This window comes from Crotalus tigris, unplaced genomic scaffold (assembly GCF_016545835.1).
Source record: "Crotalus tigris isolate CLP2741 ecotype Arizona unplaced genomic scaffold, ASM1654583v1 scf7180000020588.15403103151:6194809, whole genome shotgun sequence".
NCBI classification, from domain to species: Eukaryota; Metazoa; Chordata; class Lepidosauria; order Squamata; family Viperidae; genus Crotalus; species Crotalus tigris.
The window spans coordinates 2766055-2787444 of NW_024098092.1; the positions used below are offsets into that span (position 1 = coordinate 2766055).

Below are 21390 nucleotides of genomic sequence, written 5' to 3' on the forward strand. Positions count from 1 at the left end.
TCCTTCCTTCCTTCCTTCCTCCTTCTGTCCTTCCCTCTATCCACTTCCCTCCCTCCCTCCCTCCCCTTTTCTTTTTTTTCTTTCTTTTCTTCTGCAAAAGCCCACTGGAATCATGAGAGCCTGCCTCTGATCTGCTCTTCATGTTGTCTGCAGGGGATAAGGTGTGATTTGTTTCCTGTTCCCCCCCCCCCCAAACAGACAGAGACACACATACACACACAAGGTTCTTCAGTCTCCATGGTGACAGGTTAATCTATGGTCCCTCTTGGTCTGACACAGAGAAGTAGGTGTTCCACAGCACTGTGTGGGGCTATATTTAAGGGGGGGGGGGAGAAACCCACAAATGTATATTTTTGCATTTTGGTGATGAAGGGAACAGAAGCCTGCTGCTTCTCCTGGTATTATTAGCCAGGGTGTTGAAAGCGCCCTTGCGGAGAAGCTGAGGAGGGGATTAGCCAACTATGGTATCAGGCTGATCTGCAGCCTAGCGTCTTTGGCTTCCTGATAAGTCTACCCACACGTTGAAACGAAGGTGGTCTGGTTAAGCCCAGATTCAAGAGGTTAACTGATGGCCTGTGGTCCCTGGGTTGTTTTCATCCCAGCTGCTCAGCGGTGAATGCTCCAACGCTGGAAGTTTTTAAGAAGAGACTGGACAGCCATTTGTCTGAAATGGTGTAGGGTTTCCTGCCTGAGCAGGGGGTTGGACTAGATGACCTCCAAGGTCCCTTCCAACTTTATTATTATTATTATTATGGATCATCGCACAGTCAGCCAGATGTTCAGACTGGATTTGGCATTTTGTCTACCTATCGAGTCCTTACCCAGGACCTGGGATAGGCAGATGTGGATGTTTGATGGTATTACAGATATCGTCGCAGGATGGAAGCAGTTCCTAGTAAGGCCGCCTTTTGCAATTGACTAATAGCAAATTTGTCAATGCCAATGGTGTTCAAGTGGTGCTCCAGTTGTTTTGGTATTATTATTATTATTATTATTATTATTATTATTATTATTATTATTATTATTATTATTATTATTATTATTATTATTATTATTATTTTGCATCCTTTTATATATGTATATATTTTGGCCCAGTTGTTCAGCGAACAGCTATAGTTGTTCAATGAGTCATGCAGTCGTTAAGCGAATCTGACTTCCCAGATCGACTTTGCTCGTCGGAAGCCAGCTGGGAAAGGTTACAAGGGGCGATCACATAGACCCTGAGCCATGGCAGGCATCGTAAAGGCAGGCCAGTTCCCGAGCAGCAAAATTTTAATGCGTGGGATCGTGCGTGAAAAAAAAACAATCACAAATCCCTCTTTTTCCAATGCCGTTGTAACCTGGGAAGGCCACTAAATGAATGGCTGTAAGTCAGGGATTACCTGTGCCGCTTTTCCAACTGGTGGGTCTAGTTTGGGGCAAATTCCACCCGTTTCTTGGTATTCTGAAAACAGGTAAGCTACCAAATTCAGCTCTGAGCTGCGGATGGCTTTCTTGCAAAAGCTGTTGGGTTTGAGAAAGACCCAAGAGAGCGAATCTGCACGAAACGTTGGCAGCGTGTAGTGCCGTGATTCTGGGTATATTAATCTGTTTTTCCTTCCTTTCCAATTTCCCACCCTTCCCTTCCATCCATCCATCCCACTGGCCTTTTAGTCACTTGACTGCTTGGAAAGTTGCTCTAACGTGATAATTGAGCTGAATTCACCCCAAAGGACAGGATTGGGCCAGGCAAGCTGGCCTTCTCCTGGTTTAGCCCAGCCTTTTCCCACCTTGGCCATTTTGAGTGCATCTGGACTTCAACTCCCAGCATTCTCAGCAATGGCCATGCCGGTTGAGGAATTCTGGGTACCGAAGGCCAGCTATCTGGAGGTTGCCCAGGTCGAGAGCCGTTGGTTTGGCCTGGGGTGTGAAAATTGTGTCTATGGTGTTCTCCAAAACGTCATCCTTTATTTTTCCTCCGCAGATCCTTGCAAAAACACCCACAACGACATGAACAGAGTTTGCCGGGTCAATCCTCGCTCGCGACGGGCCGAGTTGCTGCCCAGGCCCGAAAGCTGCCCCCCGAAGAAAGAGCCGGTATGTGGGGATGACGGGATGACTTACGAGAACGAGTGCACCTTGCAGAGGACGGGCGCCATCCGAGGCATCGAGATTCAGAAGTTGCGTTCAGGACAGTGCCAGGTTCAAGGTAACTTTTCGTTGTTGTTTTTTTAATCCCGCTTTTGTATTTTTTATAAATAACGCGATGTTCCTTCTTTCTTCTGTTTTCCCTACCATAACAACCCTGTGAGGTATGTGGAGCTGGCCCAAAGTCACTCAGCTGGCTTTCATGCCTAAGGCGGGACTAGAACTCACCGTCTCCTGGTGGTTGGTCCAAAGTCACCCAGCTGGCTTTCATACTAAGATGGAACTAGAACTCCCAGTCTCCTGGTGATTGGCCCAAAGGCACCCAGCTGGTTTTCATGCCTAAGGCGGGACTAGAACTCAGAGTCCCCTGGTGATTGGCCCAAAGGCACCCAGCTGGCTTTCATGCCTAAGGCGGGACTAGAGCTCCCAGTCTCCTGGTGATTGGCCCAAAGGCACCCAGCTGGTTTTCATGCCTAAGGCGGGACTAGAACTCAGAGTCCCCTGGTGATTGGCTCAAAGTCACCCAGCTGGCTTTCATGCCTAAGGCGGGACTAGAACTCACCGTCTCCTGGTGGTTGACTCAAAGTCACCTGGCCAGCTTTCATGTCTAAGGCAGGACTAGAACTCCGAGTCTGCTGGGTTTCAGCCTAGTTCTCTCTCTCTCTCTCTCTCTCCCTCTCTCCCTCCCTCCCTCCCCCCACCTGCCTTTTGGGGACCATCGAGACTGACACCCCCTTCTCCCCTCGGTGTCTCCAGACAGATGCCGGGAGGAGTGCCGTTTCAACGCCGTGTGCCTCATCCGGCGGGGCCTTGCCCGCTGCTCATGCGAACGGGTGGCCTGCGACGGCGCCTACCAGCCCCTCTGCGGCAGGGACAGCCGGACTTACTTCAATGACTGCGAGCGCCAGAAGGCGGAGTGCCAACAGAAAGCCGCCATTCCAGTCAAGCACCATGGACCTTGTGGTAAGTGCAGCCAGACGGGCCCAAAACCTGCCCGTTTCCCCGCCTCACGCCGGCGAGCGCAGCCGAAAGAGGTAAGTCTGACCCGTCCTCTCAATCCGTTGTTCCCGCCACTCCTCCTGTGGTCTCTGTCCTGTTTGTCATCCTTTTGTCCTTAACGGGGAATTGTGCATAAGAGTGTTCAGTCCTGTCCACCTTTTCATCTCTCCATCTCTCGTTCCCGTCTTACCTGCTTGCCGATTCCTTTCTCCCACCAACGGCTTGGGCATCCCACGCTCCCTCTGCACCATCAAGGCCAGGTTCCTCAAAACGCACCTTTCCGTTCTCCAAATCTTTCTCAGTTTGCAGGGGTGAAACCTTGGCGGTGTCTTTTCTTCCTGGGGCTCCAATCTGTGGAAGTCAGAAGCGGAGGCACCCTTGCCCTAAAGTGCTCAGAGCAGGCAGCAGGATCCAGCCTGTCCTTTTTCTTTCGTGCCCCTTTCCTGTTAACGTTTGCCCATTTGCAAATCAATGACCGATAACAAGCATTCAGAATAAATTGCAAATCGTTGGCCTATACGTCGTTCCTTTGGCCTCCTTCCTCTCTTTTCCCCCCAAGTGGAATTTTTAACTGGGACCCAGGAATCTGGATTTTCTTTATAATAAAGTTTCGAGTCATACCTTTAGCTCAAGGAAGTCGTCCCGTGCAGAGAATCAATTGCTGAGGATGCTTTTCTTTTTTACATGGACTTGATTCGCAAGCATGTCAAAACTAGACTTAGCAACTTCATTCTACACAACATGCAGATGTGATTACTGCTAACCCTGGTTCCCCTTGCAAGCTGCCTATTCCATCCTTTATCCTGTGGTTCACTATACGATGCCAACCCTCAAAACGAGTTAGAATCAGAAACTGAATTAAATGCACTAGTTAAACCATGGTAAATACATTTTCCACCTCCTCTGAAAATTCACAGGGGAAGGATAACGATATTATCTCTCTGAGGAGCATCCAGAAAAGAAAAGAAAAGAAAAAAAAAAGATAAAAACTCTTTGTTTTTCTGGCTGGCTTACAAAAAAAAAAAAAAAGGTGCGAAAGGAAGAAGAAAATTAATCTCGCCTGTCTGGTGTGCAGAAGCAAAGCGGATTACATATCACACACACAACACCCACCTCCCTGAAAACAGTCAAACATTTGCATTGAGGCAAATAATTCTCCACTAATTTTTCTGCCACCGTACGTCTTTTAATCTTCAAATCGCCCCGAGATTCTTCGATATGGGAAAGGTAAAATAATCACAGGTTTAATTTAATGCATAGTCGTTCACCAAAGCGTTTATTACAAATGAAAAGCAGCTTTTCTGCATGCTCAGTTCACGGCAGTTTGCAAATACGAGTTTTGAACCCACACACACACACACACACCGATTTTAAACGTGCCCCTTCACCAGGCAAAACGTGGCCCCTCTGCGTGGAACTGACCAAAAATTGAGAGAGGAAAGCCGGACGCCAATTCTCTGCCAGGGGTAATTAAATTGGGGTGTGTGCCTGGAAACTGGGGGGAATCAGTCCATGCTATGTCTGTCTCTTCCCCCTTCCTTTCTTTCCCTCCTTCCTCTCTCCTTCCTCTTTCTCTCTTTCTTCCTGTTTGTCTTGTGTCTTCTAGTGTTTTCCGTTCGGAGAAAGGAAGTGGGCCTGCCCAGTTCTCCAGTTCACTCCACCAGGAGAATTCTCCTGCAAGGTTCGCTGCTTCCCTCTCCCGCATCCTCTTCGCTCCTTCCTGGCATTGCCTGTTTCCCTGCATTTTTCAGAGGGGGGGGGACCCCATTTTCATACTGCTTCGGAAGCTTTTTTTTTTTTTTTTGCACCTTTCTCTTTGTCCGTCGAACGTCACGGGATCTGGCAGCCGGCATTTTTTCTTCCCTTTCGTGGATAAGACCTCTCAGCATCTTAGGTTGCATCCTTCCCAAGCACGATGCTTTCCCACAACCTTTTGAGCCCAGAGACTGAATTAGCTCATTTTCTGGGCTGGGGTGGTGCCACACTTGACAAATGGGCTGATGTGAGACAACTGGCAGAGCCAGGGGGGAGAAAAATTATCCCAAGGTTAAGTCTAATCTAAGGAGGTTGGGGACACGTACCACGGTGCCTTTTGCTGGCCTGATTAAGCCTGTTGTATGAACACAGGTAGTAGCCCTTGACTTAACAACCATTCGTCTAGCCGCCATTTGGAGTTAGAACTGCACCCAAAAAAAGGGACTTAGAACCAATCCTCGTGCTTAACGACTGACAACGGCATCCCTAGGGCCACGCGATCAAAAGTTCAGACGTTTGGCAACCGGTACGTATGTATGATGGTTGCCGCGCCCTGGGGTCATGTGATCCTCCATTTGCGACCCTTCCCCGCCAGCCAACAGCGGAGAAAAAGGTGGTAAAATCGGGCAGGGCTTTCCGCGCAGCCCGCTTGCTTAGCCACGGAAATCCTGTTGAGGTCGTAAAGTCGAGGACTGCGTGTCAGCGAACGCCCAGCACATGAGCTAATTGGGAGGGCTGTTACTTTCAGAATAGATCCATTTCTCCCTCCTGACCTTCCTGGTTAGCTTTTGAGAATGGTTTTACCGCCCTTGTAATTTGATTTACGCACCACGGCCCAGGCCGGGAGCTCAGTTTCCTTCTGATCAATGGAATAATAGAATAACAGTGTTGGAAGGGACCTTGGAGGTCCTCAAGTCCACCCCCAGGAGCCCTGGTGGCGCAGCGGTTAGAATGCAGTATTGCAGGCTAACTCTGCCCACTGCCAGGAGTCCGATATTGACCGGTTCAAGGTCGACTCAGCCTTTCATCCTTCTGAGGTCGGTAAAATGAGGGCCCAGGTGGTTGGGGGTCAATACGCTGGCTCTATAAACCGCTCAGAGGGGGCTGTAAAAGCACGACAAAGCGCTATATAAGCCTTTAAGTGCTGTTGCTATTTAAATTTGACTCCCCACCACTGGCGGGGAACAAAAATTCCCACGATTGGCGGGGCCTCCTTCAAACGCCAGGGTTCCCTCCCCTAGTTTTCTGCAAGTTGCTTTTTCATCCCAGTTTTAATAACAGAGATCCTCTAGTGGCTCAAACAGGGAAACAGACCCCCCCTCCCCCTGCCCCCGTGGTCCCCTTTTGCTCTGAGCTCAACATCTCCAGCCCCCTGGCCAGGAAGACAGCTGAATCCCTCTGCCAAGGGATAAAATTTGAGACCTTTTTTCGTTTTTGTCATTCGATGCGTTGTAGGAACCCCTTCTATAATACAGATTTTCCTTCCTTCTCTCGGTCGTCTTGACAAATGCCAATCTGGAGACGGGGGCTGAGGACGGCCGAGGTTCAAAGGGTGCCAGTTCTGGGTTACGTTGTAGAAGGACCCGGATTCCAACCGACTATTGTGGAAGTTGACACTTCCTATACGACACTTTCTTTTTTTTAAAAAAAAAAGGAACATTAATGAAGAAATCCAGCCTTGGCCAAGAGGCTGGCGGGCTTGGCCAGTTCGCTATGAATTGTGAAGAGTGTCCAGTGCTGCCAAATGGAGGAGAAAGGAGAGTGCTTAGAAATTCAGGGCGATGGGTTACTTTGGGGCTAGATTTCTCATTTTCCTTCTCCCCCCCCCCCCAAGGTGGGAGAGAGAGGGAAAGAGCAGCTGGTTGGCTGTGATTAAATCTCAGCAAAAAAAAAAAAAAAAATGCTTCTAGGCCAAGAGTAAGGAAAGTGCACGGTTGGCCTCCTTCTTGACAGGCTTGCTTTCTACCTGCAGGGAAGTGGCTAGCAGGCATGAAAACCCAGCCAGGCTTGAGATGCCCCCTGCCCCTTCTGTCGTCCCGTGGGCTGGGGTCTTATTTTAAGATTGGGGGGTTTTTTTGCACACACCCCAACGGGCCATCGCATGAGATGCACCCTTCAGAAGAACATTGGCTGCTTCTTTCTGATCACCACATTTGGTCACCCTGTCTCCGTGCTTCCCCCACCTTCCTCTTCCTCTCTTGTTCCCCTCCCTCCCTCCCTTGTGATGATGACACCCCCCCCCCCAGCCTGCTTTCCACTTCCTGGGATTGCATTGCGCCAAAGACCAGATAATGGCAGACCTTCTCTCCCACTCCTCAATTTCTCCCTTCCTCCCCCCCCCTCCAGCTTTGTTCCTCCCACCTTCTCTGTGCATGAAGGGCCCCATCCTGAGCCAAGGGAGGATTGACAGAGAGAAAAAAATCTCTCGTAGTGGTACAAATCTTTTTTTTTTCCTCTCTCTTTTTGGGCTTGGAAGCAGGCGGTGCTTTTGATGGGGTCTGAACGGGGAGAACTAAAGCGTGCTGCTCTGACTGCTGTCAGTACAAAGTCGCTAGTCCTTATGGCATTCATCAGCCCGCCACCAAGGTGGAGCAGCTGTTATTTCAGGGGTCCAAGAATAAAGGTTGATGCCTATTTAGGCAGTCTTGAGTTCTACTTGTATCTCTGCTGGAGAGCAATAATTAATATTAGTGGAGGGAAAGGAAAGTGCATTGTTTCCTTGCAGCTCACTGAAGCCCTGGGTGACCAGTAGGAAGAAAATGGTGTCCTTCTAGGCAAACTGGATATAGTTTTGTCTAGTGGTTAAAGCACCAGGTTAGAAACCGGGAGACTGTGAGTTCCAGTCCCTTCTTAGGTTTGAAAGCTGGCTGGGTGACTTTGGGCCAATCACCAGGAGACGGTGAGTTCTAGTCCCGCCTTAGGCATGAAAACCAGCTGGGTGCCTTTGGGCCAATCACCAGGAGATTGGGAGTTCTAGTTCCATCTTAGTATGAAAGCCAGCTGGGTGCCTTTGGGCCAATCACCAGGGGGCTATGAGTTCTAGTCCCGCTTTAGGCATGAAAACCAGCTGGGTGACTTTGGACCAATCACCAGGAGATTGGGAGTTCTAGTTCCATCTTAGTATGAAAGCCAGCTGGGTGCCTTTGGGCCAATCACCAGGGGGCTATGAGTTCTAGTCCCGCTTTAGGCATGAAAACCAGCTGGGTGACTTTGGACCAATCACCAGGAGAGGATGAGTTATAGTTTCTCCTTCTAGGAGGAGTAAAGAGTATTAGGTATGCTTTACCACCTTGAGTTACTTATAAAAATAATAAAGGCAGGGTAGAAATTAAAACTTCAAAAAAAAAAATGGAAAATTACTCTGGAAACAAAACCTTTTTTTTTAAAGGTAAATCTGCCACGTGGCTCGGCTGAAACGCCCGTCCCACCCATCTGGCAAAATCTGAAGTGTGCCCGCCGTGGCTTTTCCACGCAGATGGGCATCCCCTACCCTCTTTGTTCCCTGCCACGACCAAATAAGCAGAAGCCGCGATGGGAAAAGGTCCATCCCTGATGCAGACGCCCCAGATATGTGGAGGGGGGCATAATTAAGTGGATTTTTTTAAAAGGGGAGAACGCTGATCCCTTCCCTGCTGTGACAAAGGGGTAGTTGGTCAGGAAACACCAAGGGATCCCCTTGTCCTGCATCTGCCCCACCTGTTTGGGTAACAGCGGCCTGCAAACACGTCGATTCCTGATCTTTGCGCCCCAATGTTCGAGAGAAATGGAGGTGGGGGGAGACTGTGCCCAGCTCCAGAAGGCGTTGCCCCTTCTCTAACCGCTCTACCTGCTTTCCTGCTCTTCTGATTCAGATCTTGGCAAGCCCAGCCCCTGTCTGAGTGTGGAGTGCCAGTTTGGGGCCACCTGCGTGGTGAAGAACCAGGAGGCCATCTGTGAATGCCAGCAAATGTGCCAGAGCATCTACGATCCGGTCTGCGGCAGCGACAACCTCACCTACAGCAACCCTTGCAAGCTGGAGGCCATGGCGTGCGCCCTCCGGAAGGAGATCCACGTGAAACACAAGGGGCCCTGCGGTGAGTGGGCACAGACTGCGCCCTGCTGCCTGCAGTAGAAAATGGAAATGGAAAAATAAGGTTCCGTTATCCTCGCGGGGGGGGCCCTCCGAAAGCAACACCCCTGCCTTCATTCTCACTTTGTCAGAAAGAGTTTCAGAAGGGAAACACAGCGGCCTTCCAAAACTCGGTTCAGGATTCAGATAGCTGCTCCTGCTGTGGGAAGCTCTGCCCTCCATGTGGGATCAAAGGGGCGACGAGTCTGCTCATTTCAGCCGGGGCAAAATTAGCAGACCCCTTGGGTGGGGTCTTCAGGATGGCAGAGCAAACAGGCCTGCCAAAGCCAGCCGCCGGCTCCAATCACCGCATCCCAAGTAGATGGTCTCTATTTTCAATGAAGTCCATGAAAAGTCAGATCAATAAATGTTTAAACCTCTCTCGGTTTTAATGTCCGGTACAGCAAATAGAGGCAGATAGGACCCACCTCAACCCCAACTTTTGGGGGGCCGTTTTTTCGAGAACCGCTGCAAGTCCACGATTGGCCAAGATGCAGTAGCTGTTAACACCAATTAACAACCCATTGTGGGTCAGGCCTCCAACACCAATTAACAACCCATTGTGGGTCAGGCCTCCGGTGCCGGGGGCTCGATTTGACTGTCAAATCTGGACCCCGTTTCAAATCCCCGCTCGTCCGGCAGCAACAGCCTGCCAGCTTAGCTCCAGGCTTTCTCCAGCACCGGAGTAAAACCTCTGCTTAAAAAATTATTATGAGAGATTAAACCGAGCCTCTGAGATCGAGGTCGCTGGTCCCGCAGGCTGTATTTCAACTGGAGATGGATGTGTAAGCAATTAGCCAGAATCCCCCGCTGTCTAAGGAGCTGAATCCGATGTAAGGGGGGGACCGGAGAGGTTATTGGGTCAGGGGATGGGGTGGGGTGGGGAGAGAATCCAGAGATAAGGACGATAGGTTTATTTCAGTTTCTTGTTCTTATGCCTGCTCAGAGGAGAATATGGGGATTACCCCAAAGAGGTGGGTTAATTTGGCATGCGGCACCGCTTCTCCCCTTCCTTGTGCCGAGCCCTCTTGAGGACTAGAAACCCGATGCTTCTCTTAGGGCGCTGGGGCTGATTTCTCCACGGCTTCCTCTGCATGTGTCCGTGTTGAAAGAAGGCAGGGTGGAGGGTTTTGATGGCTGCCTTGGGGAAGAAATTATGGGATGAGGCTCAAGAGGGTGGAAACACGCTTCTCTCCAGATTTGTCAAGTCAGACAATCTGGGACATCCAAACTGGGAATTTCCTCCCCAGCGAGACTTTTGAGTTTAAAAAAATAAAAATAAAACCCAAGCACGTATCTGCCGTAGGAGGGAAGTTAGCCATGCTTGCTTTTAGCAGGATGCCGAAGGGGTTTAAAAACTCTGCTAATGCTCGGCTGTGCTTTCAAATTGCTGGAATTTATTTTTTTAGTGTTTTTACTCTGATCATTTTATTGCGTTTCATACACTGTTGTTGTTTTTATGAATTGCCTCGGGACCCAGAATTGACAGATTGAACAGGAGAGAAATTCTTTTCTCTCTCCCGCCCTGTATGGTAATTTCTAAAATCTTCCTCAGTCTTTCTTTCTTTCTTTCTTTCTTTCTTTCTTTCTTTCTTTCTTTCTTTCTTTCTTTCTTTCTTTCTTTCTTTCTTTCTCTTTTTCTTCCTTCCTTCCTTCCTTCCTTCCTTCCTCTTCCTTCCTTTCTCTTCCTTCCTTTCTCTTCCTTCCTTCCTTCCTTCCTTTCTCTTCCTTCCTTCCTTTCCCTTCCTTCCTTCCTTCCTCTTTCTTTCTTTCTTTCTTTCTTTCTTTCTTTCTTTCTTTCTTTCTTCCTTCCTTCCTTCCTTCCTTCCTTCCTCTTTCTTTCTTTCTTTCTTTCTTTCCTTCTTTCCTTCTTTCCTTCTTCCTTTCTCTTTCTTTCTTTCTTCCTTCCTTCCCCACCCATCTCAAACAAAACACTCTGATCTCTTTCTCTCTGAAGAAAACAAACACTATTTAGGCAAACCACGTAAAAGAAGGATCGCTTAAAACTTGGGAATCCAAAGCCGCCTCCTTGTTAATTCCTGTCCTTTTCACCTCCACTTAAAGGCGGAAAAAATAAACGGGTGGACATTTGGGGACTCCCTTGCTTCAAAAAACAGTAGGTTAAAAAAAAAAGCAACTGCTCTGTGCCCTCTGCTCTCTTGATGTATGACAATGAAATGTGTTTCTCAGATTCTCCCAGTTGCTGACCATGGATTGGAACCCTTTTGGCTGCCGCAAAGGTCTCAAATAACTTTCAGCTTAAACTCCCCTTTTTTTCCCCGTTTTATCTCCTGGGGCCAGGGAGCGCCTGAGAAAAACCAATTTGGCTTGCCATGCACGGAAGCAGCTTGATTTTTGCCTGATGATGGGGATTTGGGGGGGGGAAAGTCAAATATTGGAGCAGCCTCCCGGCGCGGGCGGTTGAGTAGGGCGAACGTCCCCGGCGAGGCTTCCTTCTCCGTGTTGAACCATCTATCGGTTGAGGTAGAGAAGCAGCCTGTGGCCCAGAGCAAACATGCGCAGAGCGCCCCAGGATGGCGGAACGGAGCAGCAGCTGGCATCCCCCTGCCAGTGTTAGGCAGAAAATAAATTGGCTGGCATTGTGAAGCAGGCAGAGGAAGATGCCAAGGCGGGTCATGCCTCTCGCACAAAACCTCCCACGGGGAAGGTGCCAGAGGGTGTGCGTGCGTGTGTGTGTGTGTGTGTCTGAACTAAAGTCAGCATCAGAGACACCCTGGAAATAGGGTTGGTTTTCGGGATGTAAGAAAGCCAGAAGTATCTTGCACGTGGGAAAGGGACTCTGTGGCTGCACACACCCCATGTTAGCGCCCACATCTTTGCCTCCTCCCCATTGGAGGGGGGAGAGACCACCTTCTGCCCCCCACCCCACCCCGCCCTGAGCTGTCCTCCAACACGCACAACAGCAACTAATAGGAAAAGCTCTTTTCTGTCTTTGAGCCCTTCCTAGCAGACTCTCTTCTTCTTCTTCTTCTTCTTCTTCTTCTTCTTCTTCTTCTTCTTCTTCTTCTTCTTCTTCTTCTTCTTCTTCTTCTTCTTCTTCTTCTTCTTCCTTCTTCTTCTTCTTCTTCTTCTTCTTCTTCTTCTTCTTCTTCTTCTTCTTCTTCTTCTTCTTCTTCTTCTTCTTCTTCTTCTTCTTCTTCCTCCTCCCTTTGTCCTCTTCCTCTTCTTTTTCTCCTCCTCCTCCTCTTCTTCTTCTTTTTCTTCCTCTTCCTCCCTTTCTCCTCCTCTTCCTCTTCTTTTTCTTCTCCTCTTCCTCTTCTTCTTCTTCTTCTTCTTCTTCTTCTTCTTCTTCTTCTTCTTCTTCTTCTTCTTCCTCCCTTTGTCCTCTTCCTCTTCTTTTTCTCCTCCTCCTCTTCCTCTTCTTCTTCTTCTTTTTCTCCTCCTCCTCCTCCTCCTCCTCCTCCTCCTCCTCACACCACTCACCCTTGTTTCCCCCCCCCCCCGGTGCTCTTCTCACCCAGGAGACTGAGCCGACTGCTGGCTCTACCTGTCGTCCACACCTTGAAACCGAGGGGCATCAGTTGCCCAGAATTTCAAGCCATCGCTTCTATTCATTTGTATCCCACTTTTATTATTATTATTATTTTTTACAAAAAAAAAAACTCAACGCAGCACACATACCCAGCGCAGCTTCCTCCTCTTATTTTTCCCCACAACAACACTAACAACCCTGTGAGGCGGGTTGGGCTGAGGGAGAGGGACTGGCCCAAAGTCACCCAGCTGGTTTTCAAAGCAGGATTAGAACTCAGGGTCTCCCAGTTTTAAGTCCGGTGCCTTCACCGATAGGACAAACTGCCTCTCCGGGATCTTCCTGTTACTCCCACATGCCTCTCCTTGCTCTGTTATTCCCAAACGAGACCCCCGAAATCCAGGCTGAGAGGGTGCACTCCAAGGCCCATCATCCCTCTCCTTGGTGAGGGCATCCTGCAGCCCTGTGGCTATCCATGAAATCAGCCCATCCTAAGGGGAAAACGCCCGCCTCAACCTCCTTTGGGGAAAAAAGAGAGTTTAAAAGGATTTTGCTAAAATGCTCATTTTCCCCAGATGTCTCCCCTTCCTTTCCAGACCGCTGTCGGAAGTGCCAGTTTGGTGCCATCTGCGAGGCCGAGACGGGCCAGTGCGTGTGTCCCACCGAGTGTGTCGCCTCCTCTCAGCTGGTGTGCGGAACCGACGGGAACACCTACGGGAGCGAGTGCGAACTCCACGTCCAGTCCTGCATCCAGCAGGTCTCCATCGAGGTGGCAGCCCAAGGCAGCTGCAGTAAGTCTGTATCTTTCCCCTCCCCCCCTCTGGGAGGGGGTCCTTCCAGATCTAGGCTGCCTTTGCCCAGCACCCCTCTCCTTGGCGTACCGCTTGGCACCTGCGCTGCCCCTCTCCTTGAAGCCGCTTCCCCGCCAAACCAGCCGCTTAAAAGCTAAAGTAACTGTGTTGTGTGTGGGATCCTTGGTGCTCGCTGATCTTGGGGGTTTTCTTGCAGGCGTCTCGTTGCCCAACGAGGTAACCTCATCAGGGCAGGCCATGTTAGTGTACATTAGCACACTCTTGTAATGTAACTGATGTGGTTACCTAGTTGGGTAATGAAACGTCTGCAAGAAAACCACCAAGCTCAGAGAGCACCAAGGACCCCACAGTTGTCCATCTTCTTCTCCTCCTCCTCTTCCTCCCCTTTCCAAACCCCACTCCCTTCTAGCACTGATGAGGTTACCTAGCTGGGTCATGAAACGTCTGCAAGAAAGCCACCCAGCTCAGAGAGCACCAAGGACCCCATAATCCTCCTCCTCCTCCTCCACTCTGCAAACCCCACTCCCTTCTAGCATTGATGATGTTACCTAGTTGGGTCATGAAACGTCTGCAAGAAAGCCACCCAGCTCAGAGAGCACCAAGGACCCCATAATCCTCCTCCTCCACTCTGCAAACCCCACTCCCTTCTAGCATTGATGATGTTACCTAGTTGGGTCATGAAACGTCTGCAAGGAGACCACCCAGCTCAGATAGCACCAAAGACCCCATAGTTCAACCCTGGGTTACAAATACTCTCCTGAAATCCAATAATAATAATAATAATAATAATGTTGAAAGGGACCTTGGAGGTCATCAAGTCCAACCCCCTGCTCAGGCAGGAAACCCTATACCATTTCAGACAAATGGCTGTCCAGTCTTTTCTTAAAAACTCCCAGTGTTGGAGCATTCACTGCTTCTGGAGGCAGGTGGTTCCACTGGCTAATTGTTCTCACGGTCAGGAAGTTTCTCCTTAGTTCCAGGTTGCTTCTCTCCTTGGTGAGTTTCCTTCATGGGCTTCTCTTCCTCCTCTCTCTCTCTCTCCCTCTCTCTGCAGAAGCCTGTGGGGCCACAGTCTGCTCCTTTGGGGCACAGTGTGTGGACGGGCAGTGCCTCTGCCCCCGTTGCGAGCAGCAGCCCTTGTCCCGCGTCTGTGGCAGCAACGGCCTCACTTACGACAACGCCTGCGAGCTGCGCCTGGCGGCTTGCCAGCAGAAGGAGGAACTGGAGGTGGTGAGGAGGGGTCCGTGCGAAGATGGTGAGTCTTCCGTGCTCAGCTGGGATCCTCGACTTAGATCCATTCGTTTAGGGACCTTCCTTCCTTCCTTCCCTCCTTCCTTCCTTCCTTCCCTCCTTCCCTCCCTCCCATTGTCTCTTGAGCTGCCAATAATGAAAGGCGATGGGCAGTAATAGGGCTCCACCAGGAGTGGTTTCACTGCTTTAATTTCACACTTCAGAGCATTGAGGGAGGTGAGAGAAAGGGAAGCTTGCAAGGCTCTCTTTCTTTGTTTCCTTCTCTCTCTCTCTCTCTCTCTCTCTCTCTCTCCCTCCCTTCTTCCTTTCTTCTTTCCTTCTCTCCTTATTTCCTCCCTTCTCTCTCTTCCTCCTTTCATCTTTTTTCTCTTCTTCCTTTCTCTTCTGTCTCTTCCTTCTTCCTTTCCTCTCTCTTCCCTTCCCCCTCCCTCCTTTCCTTCCTTCCTTCCCTCTCTTCCTCCTTTCTTCCTTCTTTCCTTCTCTCCTTCTTTCCCTCCGTCTCTTCTTCCTTTTTTCTTCTCCTTCCTTCCTCTTCTCTCCCTCCCGCTTTTTGTCTTTCTCCCCTTCCCTTCCCTCCCTCCTTTCGTCCTTTCCTCCTCCCTCCATCCACATACCTCCCTCTCTCTCTTTCCTTCCTTTCCTTCTCTCCTTATTTCCTCCCTCTCCCTTTCCTCTCTCTTCCCTTCCCCTCCCTCCTTCTTTCCTTCCTTCCTTTCCTTCCTTCCTTTCCTCTCTTCCTCCTTTCTTCCTTCTTTCCTTCCTTCTCTCTCTTCTTCCTTCTTTCTTCTCTCCTTCCTGCCTCTTCTCTCCCTGCCTCTTTTTGTCTTTCTCCCCTTCCCTCCTACCTTTCCTCCCTCCCTCCATTTCCTTCCTTCTCCCTCCCACATGGGTTAATACCCGGATGAAACCACCAGTAAAATCCCAGAGATGTTGCTTGAACAACAGGCCAGGCCAGAAAAAGGCCATGGTTCCTCCCCCAGGGTCACCCAGAAAGCCACCCAGGAGAGATCACGCTGAGATAGAAAGAGGAAAAAAGGCCATTTCCTCAACAGAAGGGTTTCTCTCTAGCCTCAAGATTCTGTACAATTTCACGGTTTGTGTGGGTGCATCCACTGAGATGCATCTCTGCAGCTGCCAGGAATCAGACCCCAGTCAGAGAGCCCCGCCCCCCCCAAATGTCGATAATCAGGTCTAGAAACTTGACTTTGTTTTGAGCCTGAAGTGGGCCGTTCTTCTCTCACGCAGAGTGCGGCTCAGGAGGTGGGTCTGGCTCCGGAGATGCCGTTGAATGTGAGCGAGACAGCTGCCGGAAGTACGGGGGCTCGTGGGACGAGGATATGGAAGACGACCGTTGCGTTTGTGACTACACCTGTGGGACCGTCCCGCAGAACTTGGTAAGGGGAGATTTCTGTAGGAGCGGCCGCATCATTTAGATAATTTGATTTTCTGCACAGAGCAAGGGGCTGGCTTGCACCAGAGCAGTTCAAGTGGGCAACTTTAAGACCCTTTACTTCAACCCCCAGAATTCCCCCAGGCGGCAGGACTGGCTGGGGAATTCTGGGGGTTGAAGTCCAGCCGTTTTAAGGTTGGTCTTGATGCTTCTGATCTTCTGTGGCAGGCTTTTGCAGGGAAGGCTATAAACTTGGGAAGGCTGAGTCAAATTCTCTGTTGTGTCTTTAATGCTTCTCCGCCCTCTGGGGTTGTGTTTCTTTTTTTTTTCCCTGTTTCTCATTAATTTCCCTGGCATGCATTTGCATATTTTATGGACGGGGAAAGTGGATAGCACAGGAACTCCTTGCGTGTCTGACATCCTGGATGCCAGCAGATGTGTTCTCCGAACCGGGGAGATTAGAATGACGGTTTCTTCTTTTTTTCCCTCTTGTGATGCCAAGAGATCACACAGGCAGAATTCTCTAGGAACCCATCCAACCTGCTTACTTGCTTACTTACCAGGCTTAGCCTAATCTGCACCTCGAATCGGCGAGAATAATTTTTCTCCCTAAAAGAGCCTTGAAGGCGCCCGCTTGGGTGGCTCCCAACCTCTTAAGTACGTAAAACGGTACAGTCCAGATGCTCCCTTGGGGTAGAACTGCACAAGAGCTACACCGAAGGCTGAAAGCTCGGCTGCTGGTCCTGAGGGTTTACACTGAGACTCCTAACCATGAGTAGGCCTGCTCCCAAACGAGGCACTTGACCCTCAAAGGCTCTGTGTCACAACTGCCATCCTGAGCTTCAGCCTTGCTTTGCTACAGGTCAGCCTGCTATGGGGGGGGAGCTGCTGGGAAGAGGGAAAGTAGTAATAATAATAATAATAATAATAATAATAATAATAATAATAATAATAATAATAATAATAATGTTGGAAGAGACCTTGGAGGTCATCTAGTCCAACCCCCTGTTCAAGCAGGAGACCGTAGACTATTTTGAACAAAGCGTTGTCCAATCTCTTCTTAAAAACTTCCAGTGTTGGCGCATTCACTGCTTCTGGCGGCAAGTGGTTCCACTGGTTAATTGTTCTCACTGTCAGGAAGTTTCTCCTTAGTTCTAGGTTGCTTCTCTCCTTGGTTAGAATAGAATAGTGGAGTGGAGTGGAGTGGAGTAGAGTAGAGTAGAGTAGAGTAGAGTAGAGTAGAGTAGAGTAGAGTAGAGTAGAGTAGAGTAGGAATAGAGCTGGAAGGGACCTTGGAGGTCATTTAGTCCAACCCCCTGCTCAGGCAGGAAACCCTACACCATTTCAGACAAATGGCTGTCCAGTCTCTTCTTAAAAACTTCCAGTGTTGGAGCATTCACAACTTCTGGAGGCAGGTTGTTCCACTGGTTAATTGTTCTAACTGTCAGGAAGTTTCTCCTTAGTTTTAGGTTATTATAATAATAATTATTATTATTATCATCATCATCATCCTGGTTGCCTCATCTTATATCCTGTTACAGTCCTTATTCAGATTTGTTTCTCCCGTAAAGCTCAAAGTATTCTTGCTGGTGAAGATTTTCTGAACAGTTAATGACGTTTAAAGATTGAAATCCATTTTTCCCATATAAACCGCCTCAACACTTTTACATTCCTTAAAGAATAGGTAAAAAAAAAACAGTAAAGAAAAGCAAGAGTAAAGACTTCTGACTTTAATTTACCCCAGTGTACTTGACTTCTAATAAGGCTAAACAAATGGAGCCCGTTTCTACTTGGGGGTCCAAGCTGAGGCAGCTCCGACGTCCCGATTCTTTTTGTAACAAGACCCTCTGCTTTTCCCCCAACGTAGGTGTGCGGCTCAGACGGGGCAGCTTACGCTAACGAGTGTGAACTGAAAAAATCCCGCTGCGAGAAACGGCAGGACATTTACGTGGCAAGCCAGGGACCCTGCCGAGGTAATTTCAGCACCCGGGCTGGTGGAAACCAAAGAGTTTGGAGTGGTCTTTCATGACATCCTACATCCCTAAGCCGGCATTCCTGCCAGTGCGGTAGGGTCTGCTTCTCAGCCCGGCCTTTCTCGAAGGAAAGAAATCAACCCAGACTATTCTTTGGGAGGATTAGATCCTGAAGCCGAAGCTCAGATACTTTGGCCGCCAGATGAGAAGAGAAGATCCTGATTTTTGGGGGAAAGATGGAAAGCAAAAGGAGATGGTTAGATGGGGTCCATGAATATGAGATTGGGCGGATTCAGAAAGATAGTTGAAGACCAGGGGTGGGGCGCTGGCGTGCTGTGGTCCGTGGGGTTGTGAAGAGTTGGAAACAGCAACCGAACAACAACACTAGCTACTTGCTGGTGGCATCCTCATTAAAACAAGATTTTTAATTTTCCTTCCAGGGGTCCCCACTCTTCCGCCTTCTTCGCCAGAGCTCCTTCACTGTAGCAGAACGGTTTATGGCTGCTGCCCAGACAACGTGACGTTGGCACTCGGAGTGGGATCGGCTGGATGCCCCAGTAAGTAGATGCCATTCTTTGGGGCCTGGAAACAAGGCTTTTCACGTTGAGCTCAGGGTGGAGGGCGGGGGGGGGGGGCCTTCCCTGGCACTCTTCAGAGCCCGGGAGAGAGCACGCTCCTCTACCCCAATCTGTTCTGCCTTTCCCCTGGCCTCCCCCACCGCCCTCCAGCCCACCCATGCAGACTTTATTAAATTTTTATGGAATAATTAGCCGGAGCCATCTTGTTCGCCTAACGAGACGAGGAAAGAGTTGGTGGCATTTTAAGCAGCTGAGGCCGAGGGCCAGCTGGTTGGCGGGCATCCATTAGAGCGGCCGGCGGGAATGCAGCGGCCTTGTTTGCGGTTCGGTAGAGGCATTTCGTGCACCAGGTCATTTATGTAGCGGCGGGCGCCTTCCAAAAGCGATTTTAATGGCTCCAGAGTTGTTGACCCAGAGAGCAGCAGAAATCCACAGAAATGGCAGATTCTCCTCCTGGGGTCGCCTTGATAATTGATGCCGTGAAGTCGCTCAGAAGCTCAGCTGGAAATCATAATCTCACGTCTGCCTGGGAGCAGCCTGAAGACCCTAACCCAGTGGTTCTCAACCTTTTTAATGCCGCGACCCCCAACCAGTCGTAAGTCGAGGACTACTCAACTGGTCGTAAGTTGAGGACTACTCAACTGGTGCAGCACTGTTTGCAGAATGGGACATCTTCAAGGAAAAAACAAAGGAAGCCCACTTGCCTTTGGGTCAGACCAGTAGACCTTCAAGTTCCCTTCCAGCCCTAGGATTCTGTGTCCTACGTCACTCTCCTTTGAAGACGCGTCTCTGCTTCGGTTACGAAGCCTGTCCAGGGGGCCGGGGGCTCTTCTACCAAGCTGAGGTTGAGAACTAACCCTTTCCCTTCCTCTTGTCCCCTAGGCACTTGCCACTGCAACCCCTACGGCTCCTACGGAGGGAGCTGTGATCCCAGCATGGGCCAATGCTCCTGCAAACCTGGCGTGGGGGGGCTGAAATGTGACCGCTGTGAACCCGGTTTCTGGAACTTCCGCGGCATCGTCACGGACCGCAAGAGCGGCTGTACCCGTGAGTACCTCTGGTTGCCGCCCGGGTAGAAAAAGGTTGGAAACAGGTGGGTGGGTTAGAACTTGTTTTCCTCTCCCCCAGTCGGTGTAGGAGAAAAGCAGGCAAGAGTGGGAGGTGGTGGAGTAGTTAGGCGAGTCATCAGCCTCGAATCTTTAGGTTGTCACCAACGTCTAAGTCCAACTTCTCTTGAATGCCATTGATTCTTGAGGACTTGAGCAATGAATCTTCTTATCTGCAACTTCACGTCCAGTCCTGATTCTTCACACCTGATATTTCAATCCCCAATTCTCCTGACGTCTTGTAAGCTTGGAAGGGGGGGCAGGGTTTTGAAGACTCCCCCCCCCCCCAGAAAAAGAGCAAACCTCTTTTTGAAGCCATCCACAAAGGTGACTCTAGCTATCCTGAAAGACTTTGGTCAGGATTCTTAGCAAGATGACCTCCATGTTCCTAGCCAGGAAGAAACTAGCAGAATACACAAGCCAGGAAATCTAGCTAGTTCAATGGAGATTGTGTTGCCCCGAGACACACCAACACACACACATACCAAGTATTCAGAGCTGTCGTATTATTCAAGCATGCAGTGGGGAAAGTCTCTTGGCTGAGTTCCCGCCATTCAAGTCCCTCGGGCATTTATTTAGAATATCGAATTGATTCCCGTTAAATTTCCCCCGTTTACAAATTTGCTACCAAAAATGGCAGACTCTTCTGTTACTTCACACAGGTGGTCCCCGACTTACCATCACAATTGAGCCCCCAAAGTTCTCTTGCTAAGCAAGGCAGCTGTTAAGTCAACCTTGCCCCTCCTTTTATGACCTTGCTCGCCAGAGTTGTTAAGCGAATCGCTTGCAGTTGTTGTCCCCTGGATGTTAAGTGAATCGGGCTCCCCCGTCAACTTGGTTTGCCGGAATGTGATCACGTGACCCCTTTGGACACCGCAGCCATCATAAATACGAGACAGTAGCCAAGCAACTGAATTTTGATCACTTGACCCTCGGGATGGGGTGTTGCGACAGCCGTCGGCGTGAAAAACTTACATCGCTTTTTTTTCAGTGCTGTTGAAACTTCAAATGGTCACGAAATGAACTGTATATTTATTGCAGTGGTGTGAGAGGTCTGAGTGTCTGGATCTAGAAGTTTTTAAGAAGAGACTGGACAGCCCTTTGTCTGAAATGGTATAGGGTTTCCTGCCTGAGCAGGGGGTCGGACTAGATGACCTCCAAGGTCCCTTCCAGCCCTGTTATTCTGTATTCCCTCCCTCCCTTCTTTCCTTCCTTCCTTCCTTCCTTTTAAAATCAGAATTCTACTTTTTAAAAAAATTCGCAGTATTAATTAAAATGACTACAAAGACACGATAGCAATGTTCCAATAATAGCAAAGATTGCAGTGACAGGATAGCAGTCTTCCAATATTTAAGGGGCTGCCACAAAGAAGAAGGGGGTCAGGCTATTCTCCAAAGCACCATCATCATCATCATCATTATAGACACTCTCAACTTGATGGATTTGGACTACATTCCCCCCCCCCTTCTGAACAAAGTTTTGGGGGTGGAGCTGGGTTCAAGAGAGTTAGTGCAAGCCCCCATTTAGGGAAAGCCTTCAGAATCTCAGCTGAGATAGTAAGCTTTGATTTCTTGATGCCTTCCTTGGGCTAACAGCAGAACGAATTCGGCTTCATTTTCTCATTGTCTCTGCCTTACCTGTGGGGCAGAGAGCGCGGATGGAAGTGCGATGCGAAAATTAGTTCTCACCTTCCCTCCTCCAGTCGCTCCGTCTCCGGAGAGCGGGAGGTCGGATTGCACCCAGCACCTGCGAAAGAAGTCATTACGAAAACAGAGGATAACCCTTTCAAGAGATCAGATTG

General features: G+C 49.5%; 1 protein-coding gene across 6 annotated transcripts in view; it reads left to right on the plus strand.

Moving 5' to 3' along the window:
• The window catches only part of AGRN (agrin), a 155072-nt gene that overhangs the window by 100483 nt on the left and 33199 nt on the right, over positions 1–21390 (plus strand). For 5 of the 6 annotated variants that reach the window (XM_039367886.1, XM_039367888.1, XM_039367887.1 and 2 more), the window contains 10 exons: positions 1964–2188; positions 2884–3090; positions 4733–4807; positions 8733–8954; positions 13076–13270; positions 14346–14546; positions 15788–15936; positions 17800–17905; positions 18346–18462; positions 19366–19530. In XM_039367886.1, the coding sequence (XP_039223820.1) occupies positions 1964–2188; positions 2884–3090; positions 4733–4807; positions 8733–8954; positions 13076–13270; positions 14346–14546; positions 15788–15936; positions 17800–17905; positions 18346–18462; positions 19366–19530 (1662 nt within the window). The remainder of the gene's footprint in view (positions 1–1963; positions 2189–2883; positions 3091–4732; positions 4808–8732; positions 8955–13075; positions 13271–14345; positions 14547–15787; positions 15937–17799; positions 17906–18345; positions 18463–19365; positions 19531–21390) is intronic. The other variant, XM_039367890.1, reaches the window with a different exon arrangement.